The sequence below is a fragment of the Sebastes umbrosus genome, chromosome 22 (genome assembly GCF_015220745.1).
Source record: "Sebastes umbrosus isolate fSebUmb1 chromosome 22, fSebUmb1.pri, whole genome shotgun sequence".
Taxonomy (NCBI): domain Eukaryota; kingdom Metazoa; phylum Chordata; class Actinopteri; order Perciformes; family Sebastidae; genus Sebastes; species Sebastes umbrosus.
This window is the reverse complement of record NC_051290.1, coordinates 18671073-18696950: the sequence shown is the minus strand read 5'-3', so window position 1 is coordinate 18696950 and position 25878 is coordinate 18671073. Positions and strand designations below refer to the sequence as shown.

The 25878-nt window shown below is 42.0% G+C and overlaps 2 protein-coding genes across 5 annotated transcripts in view; one reads left to right on the top strand and one right to left on the bottom strand.

The window, feature by feature from the left end:
* adgra3 (adhesion G protein-coupled receptor A3) overlaps positions 1-25878 on the top strand; it is a 148514-nt gene that overhangs the window by 91636 nt on the left and 31000 nt on the right. Inside the window, exon 1 of one of the 4 annotated variants that reach the window (XM_037758702.1) lies at positions 19956-21070. The exons of the other annotated variants lie outside the window; for them this stretch is intronic. Within the exon in view, the coding sequence (XP_037614630.1) occupies positions 20862-21070 (209 nt within the window). The 5' untranslated portion in view covers positions 19956-20861. Of the gene's footprint in view, positions 1-19955; positions 21071-25878 lie in introns of those variants that run through there. 4 annotated transcript variants of the gene reach the window in all.
* Positions 11347-16470, bottom strand: gba3 (glucosidase, beta, acid 3). The gene is given in 6 exon segments (XM_037758707.1): positions 11347-12576; positions 12579-12754; positions 13737-13860; positions 14384-15186; positions 15304-15528; positions 16416-16470. Coding segments are annotated over 6 exon segments (1410 nt in total). The 3' UTR covers positions 11347-12549.

The window sequence follows — 25878 nt, the reverse complement described above, 5'->3', positions numbered from 1 at the left end:
GCTTTGTTTATGATAATTTGGTGAATTAAAGTTAGAAGGGTGAGATTGGTTTGTAATGAAGGGAGGAAAAAAAATACAGATTTCTCTTTAAGTAACTGAATGGAAGAGGAAAATAGAAAAAAAAGACTCATAGATCCGTGCTGACAGAAATACCTTGCCTTGCCACGAGCATTTCTCCGTTTTGTGCACATTTCTCCACTGGTCACAAGCGGTAAAGCTCTATACCTGTAGGACAGGGGGGGAGAGGGAGGAAGAAAAATTGAGAGAATGAAATAAATATCTATTTAAAAATAGCCTCTCAGCATGGCAAGGAGAGATTTGAAGATATTATCCTCAAAGGCTGCTGTGAGTGAGGCCGGGAGAAGGGAAGGCTGTCTACAGTGAAATATGAAAGGCACATACTCCCTGACAGCCTATGGCTTTTCCTGATACTGCCAACACCAGCCCACTGGAGTGATCCATAGACTCTTTGTGGAGACTTGTGATATAAATGCTGAGGGCTAGATGTTGAAGATCCTCGGCTCGCTGCCGCCGCCCCACCCTCCCTCGTCATCCTTCGCCATCGCCTTGCCCGCCGCATGGGGGGAATTTGTTATGTTCCCCCTCGTACGCCTGCCTCGGAAACATCAGGACAGCGGACAGGGGGCAAGTCGACTGACTTGTCCTTGTCCCTTTTCAATTTGACAAGGCAAGCAGCCTTGGGGACTTTCCAGTCTATTTTCAAATTGACCATTTATAATCAGTTTTCTAAAGGAGAAAGAGAAGGGGTGGAGGAGTCGAGCCGTCCCCGTGTTGTTGCGGAAGGTATAGAGCTGGGGGTTGGGAGATAATAATACAGCAGCGTGTTGTCAGATGTGTCAGCAGGTAAGACGAATGAAGAATAGGGAGTGGGTGCATAAAAGGGAACACACGGTGGGGAATTGACCTCTATTCAAAAAAAGAAAAGGAGGGGGAAAAAAAGGGAAGAAATCTATATCCTCGAGCAAATAAACATATGCACCACCCTCCCAATGAACCCAAGCTGGAAGGAAAAAGTTGTGCTAAAAGCTTCCACAAAGAAGACAAACCCGTTGTCCATTTTTTGACACCAATGTGGCTGCATATATCAGCACCTGCAAGGTCAGGCCGACTCGGGCGTGGCAAGCGTGGCGAGGGCCCCAGCCCGGGAGGCGTTACAGCATTCTGTCACACTGCTTGCTCCACCGCCACCACACGATGACATTTCCACAAGATGGCTCTTCTGAATTATGCGGCCCAGCGGAAGGGTAAGAAGGGAAAGGGGGGAAAAAAGCTCATTTTCTGGGTGTCTGCTTCCGACCTGAAACCGCCACTTGTTTTCATCAGCGCCTTTTTGCCGCTTATGCAAAACGCCGTGCGGAGGTAATAGGGGAACAATCAAGTCGGCCTGCTGCTCCTGTTCTCCGTGCCACCGCCGCCTCTCTTTCTTTGGGGTGGAACGACACGGTGTCACCTCTACAGTGGCCCCCATCCTCCCCAAATTAATCCCAATTTGGCCATCAAGCACGGGGCCGTCTAAAGGGGCAGGCGGCAAGTAATTGACATTCTCAGGTGCATGAGTTTTGTTTATGTAGTAACGCTGAGCCAAGGCCTTTCGCCGTGGATGACAGCAGACCCGGTTTGCATACGCCACTTGATTCGGGAGCCCTGCATGAGTGACTGCTCAGCAGCCCGTGGCCCTGTGGCATTTCAGCAGAGGACATTTCAGTAAAGATCGCCTCAGGTGTCAAGCGGCTTGGAAGGTGCGGGAGGCAGCTGGAGGTCGTTTGTCCAGCGCATTGATTCCGCCGTGACCCCATCGCTCTCTCTAACTATTGATCCATCCCCCAAGACCCCTACACAATGCCCATGCCACACCGGGGGAATTAGAGCTTAGGCGTCAATGTGGCCTAACCTTAAACAAAAGAATGGCAAATTTTCAATAGCACATCACTCTATGAAATAGGCATTGCTCGGGCCACTTATCTCCGAGGTCATTCCGACGTTAGGTGGAGTCCATTTTGGTTATTGGGATTCCATGAATGTGGGGAGTGGGGAGTTTATAAACGTGAGAGCATGCTGGGAGCAGGGAATGTCGGGAAGTCATTACAGGTGGGGGTTCTGTGTGTGTGTGTGTATGTGGTCAAGTGGGGGTGTTGGCGCTCGTACATACACAAAACCCTATCCTAAATGCTTTCCTAGGCAGATCTCCCATGCCTTTTAGCATGTCACCCAGAGCCATGAATCACGATTACAGCACCTCCATTTTTACCTGGGCACCTTTAAGGCTTTTTCATTAGGGTAAAAGGGACCCCAGGCGTCAGGGACAGGGTTGTTGAGGGGGGTTGGCTGTGTTTGTGAAAGGGAGGGTCAGGGATTTGGGTTGGGTGGGTTAATTACAATAACAATGGGGGCGGCCAAAAAAAAAAGAACACACGCCATGGCAGGGCTGAGCTGCTCTCATTTGTTTCAATAAGGTAAATTGATTCCTATGTCCTCTGGTGCCATTTGCATCGCATCCATTTAGCGCGCGCCTCTCATCCTACTCTCCTCCCACCCTTTTTACCACCACCTCCTCCTCCCCCTCCATTCACTTCACGTGCGGAGGGCAAGACAACATCGATGCGGACGCATTGATCTTCCCGGACAGCAGACGCATGAGGGACGCTCACACTTGCGCATTCATATGTTCTACCTGTGCATGGATGTGCATATTATGTACATACATGCACACATGGAACGTACATGCGACCGCTAATAAAGTTATTTGACTTATCGTAGCTCCCCCACTATAACAGTGAACCTGACAACAAGGTAGACTTTCTTAACTTCAGCTTGGACCAGTGGGCAACCTCCGGGTCTGAAAAGTGAAGCCAATGCAGAAGTGCCTTAAAGTGGCAGTTACCAGGTAACTAGACTTCTGCACCTCCTCATGGCTCTGTTCTCAGGCTTTAGAAAATCTAGCCCGTGACGAGAGACTTTGGTCAATCACAGATCATTTCAGAGAGAGAGCGTTCCTATTGGCTGTGCTCCAGCTGGTGGGCGGTGCTTGGTATTTCCTCAAGAGATCTCAATATGGCTGCCGGCTCACAAACTTTCTCATTTTACAGCTAAACAGTACACTACAAGATGATTCTGAAAACATTTGAGGTGAGAAATAGGCATTATAGTAACAGAATATTGATTTTATATTTGATCAGCGCTGCCTAGTTTGACCGTTTGGTCGGAGTTTGAGAGTGATTGACAGCTGCTCAGAGACAGCAGGCTCCAGATCAGCTCTGATTGGTTGTTTTCCTCCGATCTGTGAAATCTTGCAGATGCCATTAGGAGCACCGGAGGACACAAATGCACATGATTTTTTTTCACATTACCTGTCTCATGTACTACTTTAAGGATATAGTGACCGTTTTATAAAAATAACTTTTTTTTTTAATCATATTTGCTCCAATTCTACCCACTGCAACTTTAAACTTGCATTCTCTCTAATAGCCAGCGACTCCTCTGGTAGTAAAATAAGTCTGATTGTATAGCAGTCTATGAGAAAATTACCCTACTTCTCACTTCATTTATTACCTCAGTATGTGTATGGTCTCAATCACTAGTTTCAAGTCTTCTTCAATACAGCATGATGTTCATTTAGTAAATGATGGTCCCATTTAGAGTCAAATAGACCATAAAGCAGGGGATGCTTTAGGGTATGGCTACCTTGTGATTGACAGGTCGCTACCACGTCGTTGTCCGGTTTGGGAGTTGTCCGTGTTTTCGTTGTAGAACTTCAACCCTTTCGCAGTGTTTTTTAAGTTCATGATGGTTGATTGTAACATTTTAACAAAGATTATTTTAACAGCGTTCAATTGTACTTAGCTCACTTCTGGTTGCAAAAAAACAAGATGTCGAGGCTTCATAACAGCAGTCCACAAACCAATGTTTCCACTTCTTGTATACAGTCTATGGCTTTGACTGACGTATTCACTTGATGAGCTTCACCTGTTTGTTTTTTCTTGTCTTACTTGTCAAAAACCTCTTAACATTTCATTTACTTTTTGAAAAATCTTACAGACAGAAAAAATTGTTATCCTGGCTGGCTTGTTTATTGTTCCAACATGAAATAGATTCATTCAACTTTAGTTCTACTTTACATTCCTTTCCTGAAAAGCTTCAATTCCCCCCAGTGGACTTCCACACCATAGTTTGACAACCACTGTTTTAGAGTAATAGTCGAGCTATGTTTGACAGTTCCTCAACTCTACTGGTGAATTTGAGCCACCTATGCCATCCGGCTGCCGACTCTAACTTTCTTCTCAGTGTCATTCTGTCCGCGTGACAACTGATCCATCTCGCCAACACTGTTGTCCTTGCTTGGCTGCTGTGCGCAATAGCCCCTGTATTGCTCACAGGCACGGTCAGTGAATGCAGCACTGCCCACTGGCCTCTTAACCCAGCCCTCAGTCAGGGTGGCATCCATCTCGCCTCCCTCACCGCCTGCCTACCTGCCACGGACCCCCCCTTCGGTACAACACACTGTCTGGCGCTAACACATACACACTACCGCCCCGCACTCCCATCATCAGTCACCGCTAGGGCAGATAGCGGCGGCCGTCAGGCAGATGAGTGACGACTTGGGCCCGTTACCTGAGCGCCTGCATGACAATAGGCCTGCGGGCTGAGATAGAGAGACAAAAGCTGCAACTCTGCCACACACACACACACACACCAGCTGATCTTTATTGCCTGCTGTACAATTAGCTGTCAACCAGCGACATGTAAAGATGTGCTATACAATGCACCCAACCTAGAAAACATGTAATTGAATACTGTATGTGTGTCTGCGCGAGTCTTCGTCACTACAAAAACTTTTCACCCGCCATAATTAGAGCAATATTCTGACACCGGGTTTGATCACACACGCAGAGCAGTCAGACTACTGTCTGCATTGATCCAAAGTATTTGAAACAAGGTATACTGTATATCCATATAATAGGGAACAAAATGAAGCTGCATAATAATGCATCTAATCCAGTCATCATTGCCGTTTCAGCATAATATCTTTCACCACTTCCTTAAAGATGACAACACTCCAAAGGGCTTACTCCTCATTTCAGTACTATCACTTAAAATATATACATTGCAGAGTGAAATTGCTACCAAAGGTATTGCGCCCACCTCCTTGAATCAGCAAATCCTATTAAATCCCTTTTAATTGGGCCCCATTCAAGCAAATCCTGACTGCTTGTGAACAATATAAGAATATAGATTCTAATGACTTCAGGGAGGTGGAAAAGACCTCGCATATTAGACTCATCAATAGTTTTTTCCTCCCCTTCCCGACACACTTTTGCATGCTGCAAGTGTGTGATGGTTGCAGGGCCAGGAGGGTGCACTCGCCTTCTAAAACCTCCATTCGCGAGTTTACACAAGCAGATGTTGTACCCGAGCTCGACTCCCCGGCACACACACGAACACAGTCGCTCAAACATACACGCTCCCGAGTACGCCGCGAGATTTATAACAATAAAAGTCTCCCCCAAAAGGCATTGAAACGCACTAAACCATTTCGCGAGGAGCCTTGAACTCCGGCTGATCTGCTATTTGTTACCTCGAGCACTTGGCAAAACAAAAACGGCTACAGCCCAAACACTTGAAAGGGCTTATTGCTCATGTTGCCCACAAGTTTTCTGCGCCGACTGGCTGAAACAAAACCATCACAGTTAAGCTCGCTAGACAACAAACCGAAAATACCTTGATCCAATTTGAAACGCGGGCTTACTTGCTGAAGTATAAATGCTTAAATTGGTAATACCAGCAGGTAATTATGAAATTCCCTTCAACCCGCCCCCCTGCAGAACGTTTGTATTGCATCTGGAAACACTGTGAGCACAACAATTGAGTCACAGGTTTGGGCACCAAAGGATGATGATTATGGTAATCCAACAATGCCAAAGCTCTATTGTATGTCACAGATTTTTGTTGCAAACTCATGACCTTATTAACCTTCTTAATCCTCTACTGGGTTCTCATGATAAGGGGCTTACACGCACACACAAGCATACACTCAAACACTTTCACTTTGATGCCCAGCAAACACTTTAGGAGCCATATCCACCTGTTTTATCCGGCCCACCTGAGGTTCCCTTCATAATATCAGCAGAAGCCCTTGAGCCATCCAAGACAATTAACGCTCTCCCTTAGATCAACAGTGGGGAAAAAAAGAAATGGATGGCGGCGTTTGGAGCAGAGGGCCCTCCCAGTGTAGGCACATGAGAAAGCAGGTCTGATTGGTATTAAGTGGTGAGATTAAAAAGCCATCTCATAGGTCAGGTCAGCTGGTGTTCATTTGAATGCATTACCAGGGTCCGAGGCTAGATAATTCTCTCATTAGCGCCACTCAAACCCTGAGTGACAACACGGGTGAGAAGGGAGCATGTCTTACAACACTTAGAGTTAATTAGTCCGCGCGCACTGTTGCTCTGCGCCCCGTGCGTCCGCTCTCTCTTGAAATGGCCTCAACCTAAAGCGTCTGCAGTTAATCAAAAGATGAGCTGCGGAGTTTTCCGTAGGAACCACCTGTTGTTTCAGGAAATACCTGAACATTTTTTTTTTTTTCAAACTCCGAGGAAAAGCCGCACTCGCACAACTGTAAATGTACTATAATGTAATGTGCTGTCGCTAAACAGTTGTTTCCTTCAACTACTTGTTTTTATTTTGAGTTATGGCCAAGCTAACAGCTTAGTCAGAATATCAATAAACCAGTGGTAAATCAGCAGTTATCTAAAACAATGTTGGATAAGGACGGCCGTTTTAAAGCCTCGAGTTTGGCATTTTGGCCGTCGCCATATTGGTCTTTTGCAACCAGAAGTGACACAAGAGGGTGGAGCTACAACCAAAATGCTGAATAAGACATTTTTTTATGTGACCAAAAAGGTTATAATTAACTTTTATGAACTGAAAACACACTGTGAAAGGATTAAAGGTGAAAGACGCAAACACGGACAACACCCAGACCGAACAATGCTGTGGTCTCCACCTGTCAATCACAAGGTAGCCCCGCCCTAAAGCATACCCTCTTATATGGTCTATTTGACTCTAAATGGGACCATCATTTACTAAATGAACATCATGCTGTATTGAAGAAGACTTGAAACTAGCGATTGAGACCATAAACTCATGTTTACAATGTTTACTGAGGTAATAAATCAAGTGAGAAGTAGGGTCAAGTTTAAGGCATTGGCTTCACTTTTCATACCCCAGAGTTGCCCACTGGTTATAACACACACATTAGACCTGTATCTCTCTTACCTCCCTCAAACAAACTCTCCAGCTCTCTCGAACTCTAAATGTTTGGTTTTACTTGTGTTAACTCAGCTAAGTGGGTGATGACGGACTGATTATCTCACATTAGGATGACCTAGTTCAGTTCAAAATCAGTATTCCGTTGTTGGGGGGCATAACGGGGAGTAGAGTGATAAAGAAAAATGCAACACAGACAAATCATGACAATTTCACGGTAGCTATAGCCCACCACACAAATTTTACAATCGAGTTTCCTCGCAGACCAGTAGTGAATGTCTCGTGGTCCATGTCCCGGGAGTTGAGGACCAATTATCTAAACCACTTCATTTGGATGTAAAACAGAAAGTAAGCATACTCGGAATGTAGATAATCCCTCATTGCATGAAAACTATATGCACAACAGGTTGTCAAAGTTCAAGCAGTCATTCTTTAAGCTGTTATGGACATTTACAGTTGTATAATAATAATGTACTGCTTGCCTCTGTTTGGCTAATCTCTGTAATCTGTAGGCAAGAAGGCAAGATTTTGGTATCTGCAGCGTTCTGGTTTCTGTTTGTAGTCCGAGTAGTATTGACCAATCACGTTCTAGCAGGCTTTGGTTGAATGCAGGTAAACAGTCCGTGTGGAGAGCAAAAGAGGCTGAACGCATCGGCCGAAATGCAATCCCGGAACCTACCGGCTATCGTCTGACGATAATTTAGCTTTTCATTGATTTAAAATTAGCTTGTTAACTGGCTACTTGTGAAACAATTTGGTCGTACATATACTCCGATTACAGTCTCGCATCTCCAGTTGCTAATCGGACTGTAAACAATGAACAGTGCACAGAAAAGGAAGTTTTTGCACCGAAACCCCCCAAAATATAGCAGCCCCTTGTCCCCGAAGCTTACCCGTCATCAGACCGATAGCCGATGGGTTCCAAGATTGCCGTTTATGTAACCTGGGTCACGATCGTCTCACTGCTTGCCTTTCTTGCTCTATCTGATTTCATTTTAAGGATATCGCTCCATTTCCAAATCTCAGCAATTAACTTTCAGAGTATTGTTATTACCAATGGGAATGATGGTCAAAACTACGAAAATAAGAAGCAGGTTGTATGAAACCTGAACTGTCCCTTAAATTCTTGATAGAAAGAGGGCACTAAAGGCCAAGGTAAATGTGGGATGAAGCTCGTACTGTAAGCGGACCCCCGTATTCCTCTCATTATTTCCAGACAGATAAAACCCACAGGTAACCATTTTCTGTCTCTAAAGTTTCCGAGGAGATTTGCAGCAAATGAATTTCTCACTCTTTCTATGTTGATGACATTGTGTTTGCATATTGGGAGCACGAGGTTATATCCACGTCATTAGTCTCTCTGCTTGGATCCGGGCCTGATAACTACACCGCCATCACAGTTCCTATTCACTTCGCTTCTAAAGATTCCATAAATTGTCTCTTTCTCTTCCTCACTTATGTTCACTCGCACTCCTACCACTGTTCCCATGAGACGAGGTGCTCGGCTCATTGGCCACCACACACACGCACACGGAGGGGGGAGGGGGGGTTCTCTCTCGCCACCACCGCTGGGCTTACCCACCACACACACACACACACACACACAGACCCTGAATACCAATCTCTGCATGTGCCCCCCAATCACCACCCCCAACTGAGCACACAGGGTTAGCTGAATATTCTAGGAGCTTTCAATTTTTCAGGCAGGTCTGCGAACCCCCTCCCATCACGCGGCGCCATCACACTCAAGGGAGTTCGAATTCCAACAGTCGTTAGCAGGGTCATCTGCAGTCCCTCAGGGAGGGACTTAAAAGAAAAAGATTTGAATTGCCTTCCTCTCTTTTTATTCCCTTTTCGTCTCGCCGCTTTAGTTCTCTGTATGGGTCCGTCATAATTCCACTTCCTGTCTTCAAGGCCTAGCAATATTCATCCCCCCTCAATCTTGTCTGCGCCGCCGAAATTCGTCAATCAAAGACGAGGCCTTCCAAAAGCGCTTTTTTTTTTTATAGCTCCGATGTCATGCTTCTTATGCCACTTGTCAAAAAGTGGCGACAGAGCTCCGAAACCGCTGGTTATGCCACGGTAAGGCGTTTATCCACTTGTGTAATGTACTGTAGTGGTCATACAGGATCAAATGTGAGGAAAAATGGCTTCCAGCTGAAAGAGAAAAGAGAAGGAGGGGGGGTTGTGAGGAAGGAGGGATGGAGGGGGGAATGAGAAAACATTTCTTCTTCTAACTCTTTTGCACTAATATGAATTCCCAGAGAAATGTCTGGCGAAGTAGGTCAATGGGATTTAGAAAGTTTGTGCTGTTTTTTTTTTTTTTCTCTCCTCCTCCCTCTCTCCTCATACTCTCTTGTCAATGGAAAATGAGCAATGCGATTAAGAGAGGGGAAGATGATGAGAGAGTGAGTGAAAAAGAGCAAGAGAGAGAGAGAGAGAAAGGAAAAGACAGAAGGCAGGCTGAGTGGTGGTTTGGGCCTCTCGCGGGTCCCTCGCCAGCTGACTGAGAGAGACCCAGACAAAGAGAGCGAGAGGAAAGGGAAGAGAGATTTGTATCTGCGCTCTGGAGGAAGGGAGTGGCTGATGTCTCTTCATCTTGATATTGAAGCAACAATCTAATTATACCATTTCTCCAGGGAATATGCATATGAGGGTAATCAGTAAATAGAAAAAGGTAATTATTTGCCAGAAGTCATACCCTTTTGCACCTGTAAGCACTGCGCCGATGCACGAGATTGTGCTTTTTAATTCCGATGGTTTATCAGCGGCTAAATTATTTAGTTAATTTATAATAAGTCAATGAATTTTTTCCCCAGTTATTGAATATTTCATAGCGTCTGTCAAAAGTATAATCAGTTAAGTTTGGTCAAATACAAATAGGGGCCTCTCCTCGAGGGGTAAATCTCTGCCAGCGAATGTGATTGAATGTTACAATTAAACGTGCTAATTCATTGTCAAAAGCAACTTATCTATACACGTGATATATTTGGCGCTTAATTGGAGAGCACATTAAGAAATGGTCTCTTCTGTGACTTTTCTCCATCGCGGCCTAATCGGAATAAATTCGGCCCCCCCGCTGTAATGAATTGAAGTCGAGTATTCGTTGTTGGGGGCTATTAAAGAGGCTGGAGGAGTGAATTATTTAAATGCTAATTAATAATTTAAGCTTTTCCAACCTGCAATAGAAACATATTATTCCTCGGTACCCCCCCATACTAATTCCAACATAAGTGCAGAGGAACTTCTTGCTCATATTTCATTCAATCAATGCAGCTGCAGCGGTGCTTCTTTCAGCCGGTGATGGAGGAAGATGGAGTCCATCAATACTGGGAGACAGTTGGTGGAATTACTAATCAACTCTCAGATGGGAACTCAGTTGGGAAACATGATTCAAACCTGCTTTAGGTGGGATTTTGTCTCGGACACAGGTAAGGAGAATTTTGAACACACTGCTTGATTTTTTTTTTTAATCAGTTTTCCACCTGACAGGCTGCATATTACGCCCGTTTAGTAAATGTTTAGTGCTTTGTGGTCCGTCGCCATCATTCTGCCGAGATTTAAAAGGCTCACCGGCAGCTCCTGACACAGCCACAGATATTAGATGAACTTCATTAGCGTCGAAAATAGCGCAAGATGGGGGTCTCAACTTTGTGTTCAAAGCTGCCTGCGGAAGGAGTTTCTAATGTGAGCGGCGGTGGCATTATTCATGTTTCCACAATAGCTTTGTTATTCATCATAAGACAAAGGAGAATCTCACTCGGCTTGACATAGATGGAGGAGGGCCACGAGGGTATTACTCACATCTGTTGAAAACAGTATGCACAGCCGACTGGATGTCACGATACACCGTGCTTATTAATGCAAACAAAATCTCCCAACACAGAATATAAATGACACTTTCCTTCACGTCAGAGCATAAATATTAATTGGGTTAAATCTGTGATGTATTGTGGTTAGGGAGCGACTTTAGTTGTTTATTGTTACACCAACAGGATGCATTTTATTAATCAAAGTAGCACATCATGTGACACCATATTGTGAAGTGCAGAACACTTTGAATTCAAAGCTGTAGTTCCCTTTAATACCACAAGGTGGCACTGTAGGCTTACAAACAGGTGCCATGAGACCGCTCATCTGGTTCTCTGTTTACTTATCAGAGCAAAAATCAAGTTGATTTCCTTCATTTTTTAACCTAAAACACAACAAATGATCTACAATATGCCACTTTCTTTTTTAGACACACCTGTACACACTGATGTCAAATACTCAATGGCTCTCTCAGCCTACAGTGCATTGTTCAGCACCCCATATAAATAATCCCACCTTAACCACAGCATGCACAAAGCATCAACAGAAGGCCTTCGGGAGGCTTTTCGCCTTGTTCACTCTTTTCTTTCTTTAAGTAGAGAGTTTGCACAGCTGTCCGGGGGAACACAAATGGCATTACGCTCTCTTCCTGTGGCAGGACATCTGTTGCTTTCAGCTGGCATCCCCTTCTGAGTCTACTGGAGTGTGCTTTATGCAGCCTGGCGGCATTCTGATAGCTGAGTTTTTGATGGGTTTCTTCCCAGTGTGATGAGGTGAGGTGGTGCAGGAGTTTTGTGTCGAATATAAAAAGGGATGACCAAATGGACTGTATAATTTACTTTCCCCTTGTACTTCAAAAAAATACAGTATTCACTTAACCTTGAAATGGAAACTTCCAGAGTACAATGGAAAGGTATTACAATGTATTTTCAGATTCATCACGGTAGCTGCGTATCAAAGACACACTCACAGGTAGAATTAAGGAGAAGATTGCAGCACACGTAATGTGAATGCATGTAGTTAGACACATAACAATGTTGTTATTCAAGATTAATATCGCTTCTAATCACTGACATATACAATGCATTCCCACACATCCTCCTGCAGCAGCTTGGTCTTACAGCTGCTTTGGTCCCTCTGAGTGAGGAACTCTCCTCTCTCCATAAACCACCTCGTACAGCTTGACTGGGAACTGGGCAGGATAGAATACTAATTTGCATCCCATTGAAACAACTTAACACCATGTCCTCACGTCCCCTTCTGAAGTCAGAATTTCTATAAATTACCCTGACTATTTTCTAAACTGAAAAGAAATTAAGATACTATATTGGTGCTTTAAATTTTGGATCTACAATTAAATGAAGCCTTTTTGACTGTATGAATGTGTGTCAGACAAAAAACAATGCAAAAAATGTATAAAAAAGTGACAAATGTTCCTTTTATTATCTTGTCATCTCATCTGGATTGACCACATTTGTATTTTTCGAGATGATCTTCGCATACTCCCGTCCAGACTGATATATAGTTCGGCTTAGCTTTGCGTCCGTGAAGTCCACGTGGAACAATCCAAAACGAACGCTGAATCCATCGGCCCATTCGAAGTTGTCCAGCAGTGACCATGCGAAATATCCACGGACGTCGACCCCATCTTCTTCTATAGCTGTACACAAACACAAAGAATTAAAACACAGAAAAGACTTTTGTAGATTTGAAAAGAGTAAATACAAGTGCAGAAGTACACCATCTTTGTATTTCGGAGGCTGACACAACATAACATAAGTATGTTAGCAGGATTTCTGAAGCATAGCAAGAGCATTAATTATTTGAAACAAGGAGAAAGTATATATACATATGTATATGTAACATAACCAAACGATTTTCTTTTGTTCTTTTATCTCGCCCTACAGAAGTAGAGAACCAAAGTGAACTTTCTATGGCAATAACAAATACACAGATTGGCCAGATGGTGGTGCTTAAAACAGACAACTTCACATTTGGGCAACAACTACTGTAAGCCTTGAGGTCTGTAAGTTTAATATTAATAATAAAAATATGTTTTCTTTTGTTTTAAATAAATCTATAACAATTTATTGCACATCCAGATGTTTGTTTCCACTATAATGGTTGTTCTACCGTTTCAAATTCAACGTATTTAGTGAAATATCCCTGCATGATTTCATCCAAATAAACAAAACTTAAAGCAAGGATTCTGAAAATGATAAGACTTTGTCCATAGTGCACAGATGGTGGTAATACTGGTCATTTGCCCCATTGGCTTGGACCCTACTACCAAAGAGTACAGAAGCAAAGAGACTAAATTCCTGTGTTTTTTTGACAACAGCCGCCATTTTGGGTTATATTTATAATATTGTATTGTTCAACACAGGCAAGGTAGAATATGACAATAGAACAGAAGAAATTTTGTTTTACTGTTGTTCGGCACTCTGTAGGCGGACGTTTTACTGGCGTCCGATAGTCGCTTTCAGTCCAAAATGGCGGAAGCGTAGCTCTGCTGCTGGACACTGATTTTGCAATGGAACGAACAATTGACTTTCACTTCTTGGCGATATACGTTCTTTGCTACTACTGTCTGTTGCTAATGGCTATTTGCTTATTTCCAGCGCAGATTTCCCAGCCATTACCTTTAGCCACTTCCAAGATGGTGTCCTTGTAGAACTCTGCGCGCTGGACATCCTCAATCTGCAGCGGCCCCACCTGAGAGAAGCCGCTCTCCGTAATGTAGACCGCTGGGTTGTTGAAAGTGTCCTGGAAAGTCATCGCGGGGCAAATATTATTGTCAAACAAGGCATCTCAGCTGTCAGACATTTCGGGGGGAGACAGATTGGTCTACGGTGTGCCGTTTAGCTGCATTTCACCGGTGCCAAGCTCAAACTAATGGCCTGTGACGAGGCACAACAGCAGGAAATTGCAATTGCAAACACTTTCAGCAAAGTAACTGTTTCATTCAATGTGACAGCACTAATGAAGCATCGGTGTGTTTCTGGAGGTGTTAAAAGGAGATTACCGCATACAAAATCGATAGCAAGACACTAAACAAATGTCAGGGTGTTCTACTCGTTTGGTTGAAGGCGATTTGTCTTCCTGTAGGTCAATTCAGTTTGATGCCAAGAGAAAAAGAAAAATGACTTCTTATTTCAGCTGATTGAACTCACACTCAAAATAAAGGATGTGTTTTGAGCCTTGTTTGGGGGATACTTTGTAGTGATGTGGATGAGAGAGATGAGACAGGAAATGACCCCAAAAGATGGAGCAGTAGTTGTAGTTTTACCTTGATGTACTTGAGAAGTTTCCTTAAGCCGTGGGGCACTACAGCGAGCCAGGACACTCCGCAAATAGGCCAGGACGGATCTAAAACTTCTCCTGCATCTCGGTCGCTCTTCATGCACAACATCTCTCCACAACCTCCTCCCGGCTCGACTTTACGAGACGTGTAGTGGTTCAACGCAAAGAAGTCGGCCGTGCCCAAAATGACGGGATCATCCTTTGAGAAACTGGGCAGTCGTGAGCCGCCATCGCGTCCCAACTTCTTACTTTGAGCATCGATCGCAGATCTCATTATTTCTGGATAATCTCCGGTTACAAACACAGGCCAGGCGAACCACCCTAGCGTGAACGCAAGTAGACGTTCAGTGGCGGCGATGTCCTCGGCGCGACCTGTGCGCAACGGCTCAAGCCAGTCGCTGTTGATGGCCAGAGACACCGCGCCCTTCTGCTTTGCCCTGTAGAAGGTGTCGTAGCTGTGCCAGGCCATGGCGTGGGCACGCAGCATGTTGTGGCCCGCCAGGTAGGCGGCGACCCCCGGTTCCTTTAACCCCGGGGCGTGGATGCCGTCTTCGTGCCCCAGTTTGGCGCACACGTAGGGCTCGTTGATGGTGATCCAAAGTTTGACGCGGTCGCCAAATGTTTGGAAACAAAACTTGGCATAGCAGTCGAACAGGGTCGCTGTACCCGGCGACTTCCAGCCACCCTGATCTTGAAGAGCTTGAGGCAGGTCAAAGTGGTAAAGTGTCACCATGGGTGATACACCGCAGGCCAGCAAATCATCGATCACCTTGTTGTAGTACTGTACACCTGTTGGACACATATAGTGCTGTTGTTAATGAGTGATGAGGTAATACAGCACCACCAAATAAGCATATTGTTTTGGATTCAAATTATGCCGCGGGTCAAACGGGGATACGGGAATACCTTTTTGATTGACACATCGCGTCGTCCCATCAGGCAGGAGGCGGGCCCAGGAGAGAGACAGACGATAGTGCGTCAGTCCAAGCCGCTGGATGCATTCCAGGTCCTTCTCCCACAGCTCGTAGCTGTTGCAGGCCTCATCTCCATTCTGCTCCCCGAACACTCTGCCTTTCTCATGACAAAACGTGTCCCAGATACTCGGTCCCTTACCGTCTGCCTGCCAGCCACCTCATCGTGCACATAAAGGTTGTTTCGTTTTATAAAAATATGTAGGACGTTGACATAAAAACAAATCACAGTAATGTTTCTATTGGGACTGCATCCTTGTCGTATCTCCAGTAGGATTTATTGTTTGAATATTGCTGTAATTTTTCCTTCTGCTATAAACATAATGGTCTGTAGATTTTTGAGTTGGTCAGACATTACAATGATGAAAGGTCAAGGTCTGTATGGGTTATATTTGGACATCACATGACATTTATGCATAAAAATTGACCTTGTGTGACCTTTGTGTCTTGGTGTGTGCCATCCACAGGGAGTGGACACAATATCATGAACACCTGTGCAATCTGATGTAATGTAATTCAATGGTTCTTCAGTAAATACAACCTTAATGGAGCCTATATAATGTTCAGTTTGTCAGAGTGGTGTGGATTCATGATTGTGATAGCAATGAAATACTTTTGCTTCATTCATTGTAGAACAATTATTGATATAAAGTTAATTTATAACACAAAGTTCTAGTCTCAGCACTGAAATCTTTTGTTGCAGGTATATTATTAGCTATATTAAACTGCAAGACGGTTCTCGTAAAATCATATATATATATCCTTTTTTTTCTTTTTCTTCCTTTTCCTCATAAAAAAATAAAATAAAATAAAATATGGATAAAACAAAATGGAGAGAAAAAGAAATTAAAGGAAAAAAAAATAAAGAAAGAAAAAAAAATAAATAAATAAACAAATAAAAAAAAAAAGAAAGAAAGAAAAGTTAAAAAAAAAAAAAAAAAAAAAAAGTCAACATAACTGGGCAAGATCAATATCCACGCTTAGTGATATTGTGTCCAGTTCATGTTCACCCACTCCAACATAATCTCGTGGTTGTGTTTACCTTACCTTCTACTTGATAGGCAGCAGATCCCGCTCCCCACGCGAAATCTCGTGGGAACATGTTTTTTCAGATACTGAATGGAAGCCCTCCAAAACAGCAATGTCTTACTGCGTTGTGTTGATCTAATGTGTATGTCTCATAGAAATCTAACATTTAAACAGGTCGTTTTCGTACATATAACAACACAGCCATGAGTATCTTACAACCAGGAACTACTCCAATATGTGACGTTCAGGGGGCGTGGAGATTGTCTTGTGCAGTAGGATTTTAAAGCCAAAGTAAACTCAAAGTTGCCAAATATGCCTTCTCTTTTTTTTCATTCTGGCCTTGCAGCACTAAGTGAATGCTGTGGCTAAAGAATCAGCCAAAAGTACTTCAGTTACTGAGGTCAGTATTTCAAGTTTCCTTTCAAAAGTTGGGTTCACGACTTGGGTTTTCTAAAAACTTCCGAGGAGCACTTGAATGCAGCACAGTTGTTGTGCACTACCTTGAAATGTGCACGCACCTCGCGGGAGCGCGCACATTGAAAACTATCAGACATTGTAATGATTTAGTGTATATGAAAAAAGTAGGGTTTAAAAACGATCTAATCTTGATAAATGATCTGATGTCTATAGTTTATGAACGTTTAGAGTCATCAATGTTTTATTAGACGCAGTATAAAATAGTGCATTATTTTGCAATGCTGATATTGTACCTGCTCAGATTTGCAAACGGACCAGATAGGCTATGAAATTCAGTATGCAGTTGTAGGGTGTTACATTTAGTTATTTGTTTCCAATGTTTTTTTATTTATTAAAAAAACAAACATTTTATTCATTAAATTAAATTGAATGTATGCATGCATGTTTATGTATGTTTACTAAAAATGTTTTAGTTTTGTGTGAAATGTTTATTTTAATCAACCATTTACATGTTGTTTTTTTTATTTCAAATACACTTTGAGTACTGTTATCTACGGAATTGTATATTCCATTATACAGTAGTGTAGTATGATATCATATATACATGTATTTATGACTGGATAAATACATGTATATATGTATTTATCCAGTCATAAATACATGTATATATGTATTTATGTATTTATGACTGGATGAAGTATCATCCAGTGAACATTTGGAGGTCAAGGCAGACCAGTACCAGTACTTTATGAGAAGGAAACACAATTTACACTGTCACTACAATCAAGACCTCTCCAAGTCTAATTGTACAGTGCAGAATTCTGTGTATAGTATGGGCTTTCCTCTATTGAAAAAAAATGGGTGTCCTGTTCATGTTAATTAAATATGTTGTGTATTTAAGCCTGAGCCTACCTCAGATATGAGATGCATTTCTCTGCAGGTAAAAACTCCATAGCTGAATACTGCACTCACCACTTAACTTTGTCAGACAAATGGTTTTAACAGCACATACTTTAAACTGTTTTGGCTTTCACGTAACACTCACTGGTCTGAGAAAGGAGGAAATGCAAATAGGTGGGCTAAGTACAATATCAGTATTGCAGAATAATGCCTATTAAGTTCCTTTTCAGACACTTAGGATCAAACACTGTTACCAGCTGATATTTTGGGACATTTTGACTGACTGGACAGTGTTCATACATCTGCGTTTGCTGCATTACGACAATGTGACGTCCTGTATGCAGACAAAAAAAGGTTAAAGGGTGCTTGTCAAAGGACAAAACAAATAGACCAGTGGAGGTGAAAGCATTATGGCCTGGAGGCATGTTCTCTGGCCTGTGATCACTTCAATGCTATCCTCTGGTCCAGCTTTCTATAGAGTGAAGGGACTCACTCGACCTGATCATAACAAAGAAAATGGATTGCTGGCCAAAGGGCGAACAAATCCTTGCCAGCTAAACGTCCTCCTCATATAGCTGCGAGATAGGCTACAATTGGATTTTTGTGACTTTCACGGCTATTGTGTGTGCAACAAACTAGTCCCAACTTGTGTAGAGGCACCCAGACAGAGGAGAAGACCAAGGGTGGAAGAAGTATTCAGATTCTTTACTTAGACATAAATGAAAGTCACAATACAATAATGTAAAAGCACTCCATTTTATTCAGTGAAATTCCTGTAAAGTAAAATACAAAAGTAAGCTACTGATCTAAAAACCCCCGTGCATTCTTATGCATTTCTGTATGTGCAATGTTTTACTGCAGTGGTTGGTCAAGAAGGAACTATTGAACTAGGCCTGCGTTATACATTGTTGCGTAAATGGTTTTGTCTTATTATTAATTCTTAAGCCCTATGGTGCTGGAAGGTGTGGTTCGCCTAGACAGACATACCCCAAATAAATCAAGAATAGCCCCACAATTACCAGGTCTATATGCATGATCTTGGTCTCTATGGATAGGTAAGACCTCAGAGAATTCATCCCCATTGTAAGTAACATTGTGATTGTTACTTTGTCTGAATAATTGTGATGAACCGAAGGAAAAAATTACATTTTTATCCTCGCCTAAAATGCTTTCTAGATTATACAGTGGATAACACCATTATAGCAATGATGCCATGCACAGAGATGCCACTGAAATCTTTCAGCAACTCCTTGACTACAACTGTGCCAAGGCAGATATGAATAACACAATGCACTATAGATTCTACAAAGGTTTTTAGTATGGATACGACCAGGCGGACTCTCCATTTGGCCACTTGAATACCCAACGTGTGCCAAATGGGTTTTCTACCTCTTGAAAGGGAATCTGGCTATAAAATACTACTGATATCCACTACAGGAGGTTATGTGCACACAATGGAGACGTTGGCCATGACATTTACCCTGTGCATCATCACATTCTACCATTGTGCACAGCATAAAATCAATAAAAAACAACTAAATTGTATAATTTTACGCCAAATGGAGTAGTTTTATTTTGATAATGAAATATGATCAAGCCATTTTTATGCAAAAAGAGAAAAAGAAAAAAAATCTGTCTGGAGCCGCAAAACATTTGAGCATTGTGATGAAGGTAACACAGTTTATAGTCTTAGTATGAAGTATATGAGTCAGATGCAGTGAGGGCCAAATATATATAATATTACAAGAATAAAGTCATAACTTAACGAGAAAAAAGTCGTAATATTACGAGAATAAAGTCATAACTTAACGAGAAAAAAAGTCATAATATTACGAGAATAAAGTCATAACTTAACAAGAAAAAGTCGTAATATTACGAGAATAAAGTCATAACTTAACGAGAAAAAAAGTCGGAATATTACGATAATAAAGTCATAACTTTATGAGAAAAAATAAAATAACAAGGAAAATTACTACTTTATGATATTATGACTTTATTCTCATACTACAATTTTTTTCTCTTAATATTATTACTTTATTCTCACAATATTACGACTTTTTTCTCGTAAACCTATGACTTTATTCTCGTAATATTATTACTTTATTCTTGAAATCTCCGATTTTTTTTTCCTCAATGTGGCCCTAATACCGTAGACCTACAACAATGATAAATAAAAATGAAGATGTAAACAAAAAACAGTTATTCATTTCCATTTTTATAAATCCACAGAGAGCCACTGGAGAGGAGCTAAAGAGCCACAGGTTGCTGACCCCTGCCCTAAACAAACCCAACTGAATGGACCACAAAAAATGCCTCTGGCTGAGGCTTTTATTCTGAAACGCGGACCGGATATGGTTTGAATTTCCGAGCGACTTGACAATGGTGGAGCCCGGAGGCAGAGTCATGGGAGGAGAGGAGGAGGACTTCTCAATGGACAGAGAAGAACTGCTTTTGAACACTTTCCAAAGACCCAGTGGAGCCAAAAGAGAAACAACAACCACTTTGGATATTCTTCTTTAAACGAGGGAGAGTTTTTAACCTAGTTTTTCTCACATTTGCAGCACACTTTAGAGCTGAGGAGGTGTTGCAGCGCTTTTTGTGTGTGTGTGTTTTTTTCTGGCCAATTTCCTGTTTGTGTCCCTGGAAAAGAAGACAAGGGGGAAAGTTTACTCGCTCTGGTTTGGTTCCGTATAATCCAAAGTATTGGGGAAATTTAAAAAAAGTCTGTTTTCCTGAAGTTAGTGTGGATAAACCTGGATAACTACTGCAGCAGCAGCCTCCTCCTCCTCCCGTGGGAAAGACACCAGTGATTTGGAGCCACGCTACGGGGCAACAAAGAAAGCCTCTCAACAAGCGGACAAGTTACTCAGTAACCAGCGGGCGCACTAAAACCTGCGGGTTTGTGGAGTTGGAGGACATGAACTGCACGCCAGGGATGGAAAGGGGATTATAAATGAGTCGTTTGGCAAACAAAGGACACCTTTACCGGGAAAACCCTGCGAGAAATGGAGGAGGAAGGCTCGCTGGAGCCAAACAAGACACTGCTTTTGTCTGTAATGGGGTCCTCATCATAACCAAGCTACTTCACTATCAAAACATTTCCTCCCTTCGCCAATGCTGCAGTGGGGTTTCTAGTCGCGTGTGAAAATGATGATGAGGGTGGATCTGTTGCGGGTGTTTGTGATTTTGCTCGGTGGTGTTGGTGGCTCGGCGGTGTCATCTGATTGCAAATCCTATGATGAACGCTCGAAAAGCGGTGCGAAGAGCCCGCAGTCCGACCGGAAAGTGGTGTGCAGCAACATGGAGCTCCATCAGGTGTTACCTCCGGACTCCTTCCCCAACAGGACGGTCACACTGTGAGTACACAGGAGAGATGCATTCATTAAAACACATCTACCAAACCTGTTCCACTCAACTTTGCATATCAATAAGGTTTATTACTGAGGTTTAACAGTATCATTATCCTCTGTCTGGAGGCTGTACGTGAACAACACATTACTTATATTCCCTGTTTGGTCTACTTATAGTCTATTTTGGTGTCACTACAAGGACATAAACATGTTTTTGTGATACTTTTTAGTGTGTGTGTGTATTGGCAAGAATCTGGCTATACAATAATATCATGATACAGGGGTAATAATTCAATATATTACAATATATCGCGATACTTTAAGGAAGGTGATGTATTGCGTTTTTTTTTAATTCAGTTGTAGGAAAACTGTCATAGTATAAAGAACACGCCAGAAATAAATCACTTTAGAATACGCTAAAATAACACATTTGTACTGCCCCAAACTGCATGTTATTATCATAAAGTAGGCATGTCTGTAAAGGGGAGACTCGTGGGTACCCATAGAACCCATTTTCATTCACATATCTTGAGGTCAGAGGTCAAGGGACCCCTTTGAAAATGCCAGTTTTTCCTCGACAAAATTTAGCGTAACTTTGGAGCGTTATTCAGCCTCCTTCTCGACAAGATAGTATGACATGGTTAGTATCAACAGATTCCTTAGGTTTTATAGTTTCATATGATGCCACTTTGTTCCGTGAAACGCTACACCCCTCAAAGATCGAATAGCGGCCGGGGCCAAAAGGTGGGCCATCAGATTTTTAAGAGGTTAATTAAAAATCAATACAGTGTTTTGGAGAATCGATACAGTATTGCACAACATAATATTGCGAAACTCGCGTATCGATATTTTCTTACACCCCTAGGCGATATGGCCCAAATATTCTATCACAGTATGTCATTTCATACCTCGATAACGATATATATAACACGATATAGCATGTTTTCTGGTAACTCAGTAAATACATATTCTTTAGGCTTTGAAATAACCTCAAGGTAAAGCCTAGTTTTGTATATTCCCGTGTGAATTCATTACATGACAAATTAAAAGTACTGAGTGTTTTCTCTCAGTATATAGAAAAATATATGATCGACATCTTTATCGTATGAACGTTATACTGTATATTCATGTCATATTGCCCGCCACTATACTTAATGCTACTAAAACTACAGAGTTTTTAAAAGGTCATAATTCATCATTATCTAAGTACATGTGATTAACTTCCATATCATCCAGCTTATACAGCTCAACATAAGGAAAACAAGATGGCTTGACAAGTAGTTTTATTATATTTGTGTCCCTTTCCATGTCAGCCATAGATCACTCTTTCACAGCTGCACACTGTAATGGTGTAAATGTGAACCCTGTGTAATAGTAACCGCCTGTCTTCCTGTAGTGATTCACACAAGAAGGTATTTTGGCTACTATACCAGTGCTCACGCAAGACACTTATCTTACCATCCCTCCAAGGCATTTTAATAGAGCTGAGAGCTCCTCTGTTGAGTTGATCCTTGTGGTGTTTAAATTCCTCTTGGCTGACATAAAGCCTACGCTCGCTTCTGTGGTTGGTTCGTGTGGTACCTTGTTATTGACAACACACACTTAATGTTTTACCCATTTTTTTGTGTTAAAAGTTCACTTAATAATTCAGAGGCACCAGTTGTGGTATATGTCGTCCCCCTTGATACTTTTGTCAGTCTTTGTGTGGCCACCCTCACAACCCATAACGATGACACACACACATAAATACAACTGACTGATTACTAGTGGATTTCCCTTACAAACCTCTTCATGACCTCATCGCTTGAGGTCATAAAATGCTACCATGCTGACTGATTTTCAAGTCATACGAGATTTAATTCAAAAAGTAGTTTTGGTTTGTTAGAAAGTGCGTGGCAGAACAGAACAATCGACGCCAAAAAAACATGTCAAAAAGACCGAATTTCAAAGCTGTGTGTCCAGTGCACTTGTGCTTTGTGGTGGTTGGTGAGCGATGGGGGAAATATGAGAATACCAGGGTAGGGTGCAGGAGTAGAAAGCAAATAATAGACTCCAGGGGAGGAAAGGAAGGGACAGGATTGGCTGGTAAGATACGTGAGTTTGCGTGTTTTAACCCGTTTACCACAAACCACATGTGCATTGCTTTGAAGCACTGACCAAAGTTATAGGTTTTTAGTTTTGTTTTTAATCTGCTTTCCATACATATTGGTTTGTAGACCTTGTAGTCCCCTACAATATGTGTAGTTTCATTTCTTGTCAAAATAACACCATTGTAGCATGGAAATGCAGACATACGTTGATTTGGAAAGTTATAGAAATACATGAACATGTTGTCTGTGATATGTTTCTGCAGGGACATTGTTAAGCTTGAAGTTTGGGTTTCATGTGTGCAGTCATTTTATCAGTTACTGCAGCCAAAAAAAATCCAAATTAGGCCAGTGTGGTGTGTTGGTGTAGCCTGGGTGGAGCTGAACACCTAGCAACCACTCAACTGAGTGTTAAAGCCTAACAGACCTGTGTAAAACAGACTATATGCCTCTCTTTAAGAATAAATATCCTTTTTTAAACAACAATTCCCTCCTCTCTGACTTCCATATTGTCAGTAGTGTTGTCACTATACCAAAATTAGGACTTCCATACCCTGCGTAAATATCTCAATACTGACACGATAACACAGCAACAACCTAAAACCCCAGGAAAAATAATGTAATAATAGATGAAAGAACATGGAACTTAATTTTTTTTTTTAACTAAAAATCTATTAATTAAAAAAATGTACATGGTATGCAGTGATCTGATGTCCCCTACACTTGAGTTTATGTGATATCTTTGTTGGTAAACTGATGATATTTGCAACCAGGTATCACTTATTAAACAACATTTAACTGCAACACGGGAGACGGCGAGAAGTTTCCCAAAAAAAGTGTAAGAAGTCGATGAGGGAAAATCTGCTAAAATCAGGCAGACACCGCAGTAACTGTTGAAAGCTCGGTGTTGTGTGGTGGTTCTGAAGAGAATGTCACTCTAGCCGCCGGACTGCTTTTCCTTTCTATTATTGTGACACAGTAAAATATTACATGTGCTCTTTGGTGGATTATTTGTTTGCCGAATTACAGGAGATGCTTGGACAGATTCAGAAAAGATGGTGAATCTAATTTTATCGAGACATTTAGTCGGCAATTAGAGCCGCGTTGTTATTTTCTTCGTTCGTAACGGAGTTCCTCAGAAATAAACAAATGTTCAATTGCCTGGCCCAAGCAAGTACCATATCTCTGTGAATTGACAGTCATGCAATACTAAAATAAATGGGGACCATTAGCTGCCTAGATTGTGGGAAATGTTTTTTTTTTTTTAAATCTAGAAATATGTTTTAGCTATAGTCTGCTCTGAAGTCATTACTAAGCCTTCCATCATGTCCTGGTATTTGCTTTGTCTGTATGTCTTCACTGAGCTTGGAGTCTGCCATGTTGTTCTGACAGTGATGGATTAGAGGTTCCTCATGATTTAGCATTGAGCTTAAGCACTATAATGTGGAGGATCCAAAGTACAAGAAAAATGTAATCGAAGGAAGCAGTGCAACTTCCAGGAATTCCTTCCAGTCCCCGCTTTTGTATTTCTGGACATTTTGTTGTCATCTATTTGTAAGAAAACAACCATCTTCTTCAAGTGTTGCTCTGTTCACAGTTCCCTGTAGACACGAGTGGCAATGAAACAGCATTTTATGTTGACTGCACAGGTTTTGGGTGTTAATTTACGACCTGTAAAATCGGCGTGCCCTCTCGGTAGGTGCAGTGGTCCTGTTTTTTTACGACTCCCCCACTGTCTTGTGGTGGGGTTGACCGTGTCCCAGCCACAGCTGGTCTGGACCGCAATGAACCGAAGCAGAGGTCTCAGCTGTCAGGAGGGACCTTTCTCAGGGCTTGAAAATTATTACCGGCCATTACTTCTCCTTGTTAAGCCAAAGCAGACCCCCACCCCGTTGTTTAGCTTTTCTTACTTGGTGTGAGCGCATGAAATTCTCGCTGTCAATTCACTAGATCCTGTTATGACTCAAGTGGCAGTGACTATTTTACCAAATATTGAATTATATTTGGTTTGATGTCAAGAATTTTAAAGACAGACTGTAGATTTTGTTAAATTTTGTGGAACTAGCTACTTAATGTTTCTTTGACTTTTGTAAAGAGATGTTGAACGCTTTGCAACTAGTCCTTTTGGGTTTCAGTGGCCATGTTATGCCAAATACGATAGACCTGGATCTAAATGGCCTATGTGCCTCACTTATATCAGCGTTGGCAGACAGTCTTCTCTAAGAATTTTTTGGGAATGACTTCTCCTTTCAGACAAATTTCCATTTTAAAAACATTTCACAAAATAACACCAAATGTCACAGCTGACTACTCAACTACTCAGTTTTAGGATAATGTGATGACTGGTGCTGCCATTGAGACCTCCAATACCACTTCAACACAATAAAGCTGTTGCTCGACATTTTAGTGAAAACACAATAAATATCACACAAGTTGTTGTAAGGCGAATGTTATTATTAAAGGTCAAAGCAGAATTCCATTTGACCTGTATTTTGCATTTTACAAGTGCTAGTACTGTACATATACAGAAGTACCAAGTTCATGCCAAAATTCTGAAAACTTGGCGGTAATGTCAGGGCTCCAGACCAATGTTGTCTCATCATCCCGGGGACGATATAAAATGTGTTTGGGACTATTTTTTATATTTTGTCCTTGATGATGCTACATTGCTAACAACGAATCTGTGTTGAAATCGGCAGGACGAGAGCTAGTTAACGTTAGCTGTTA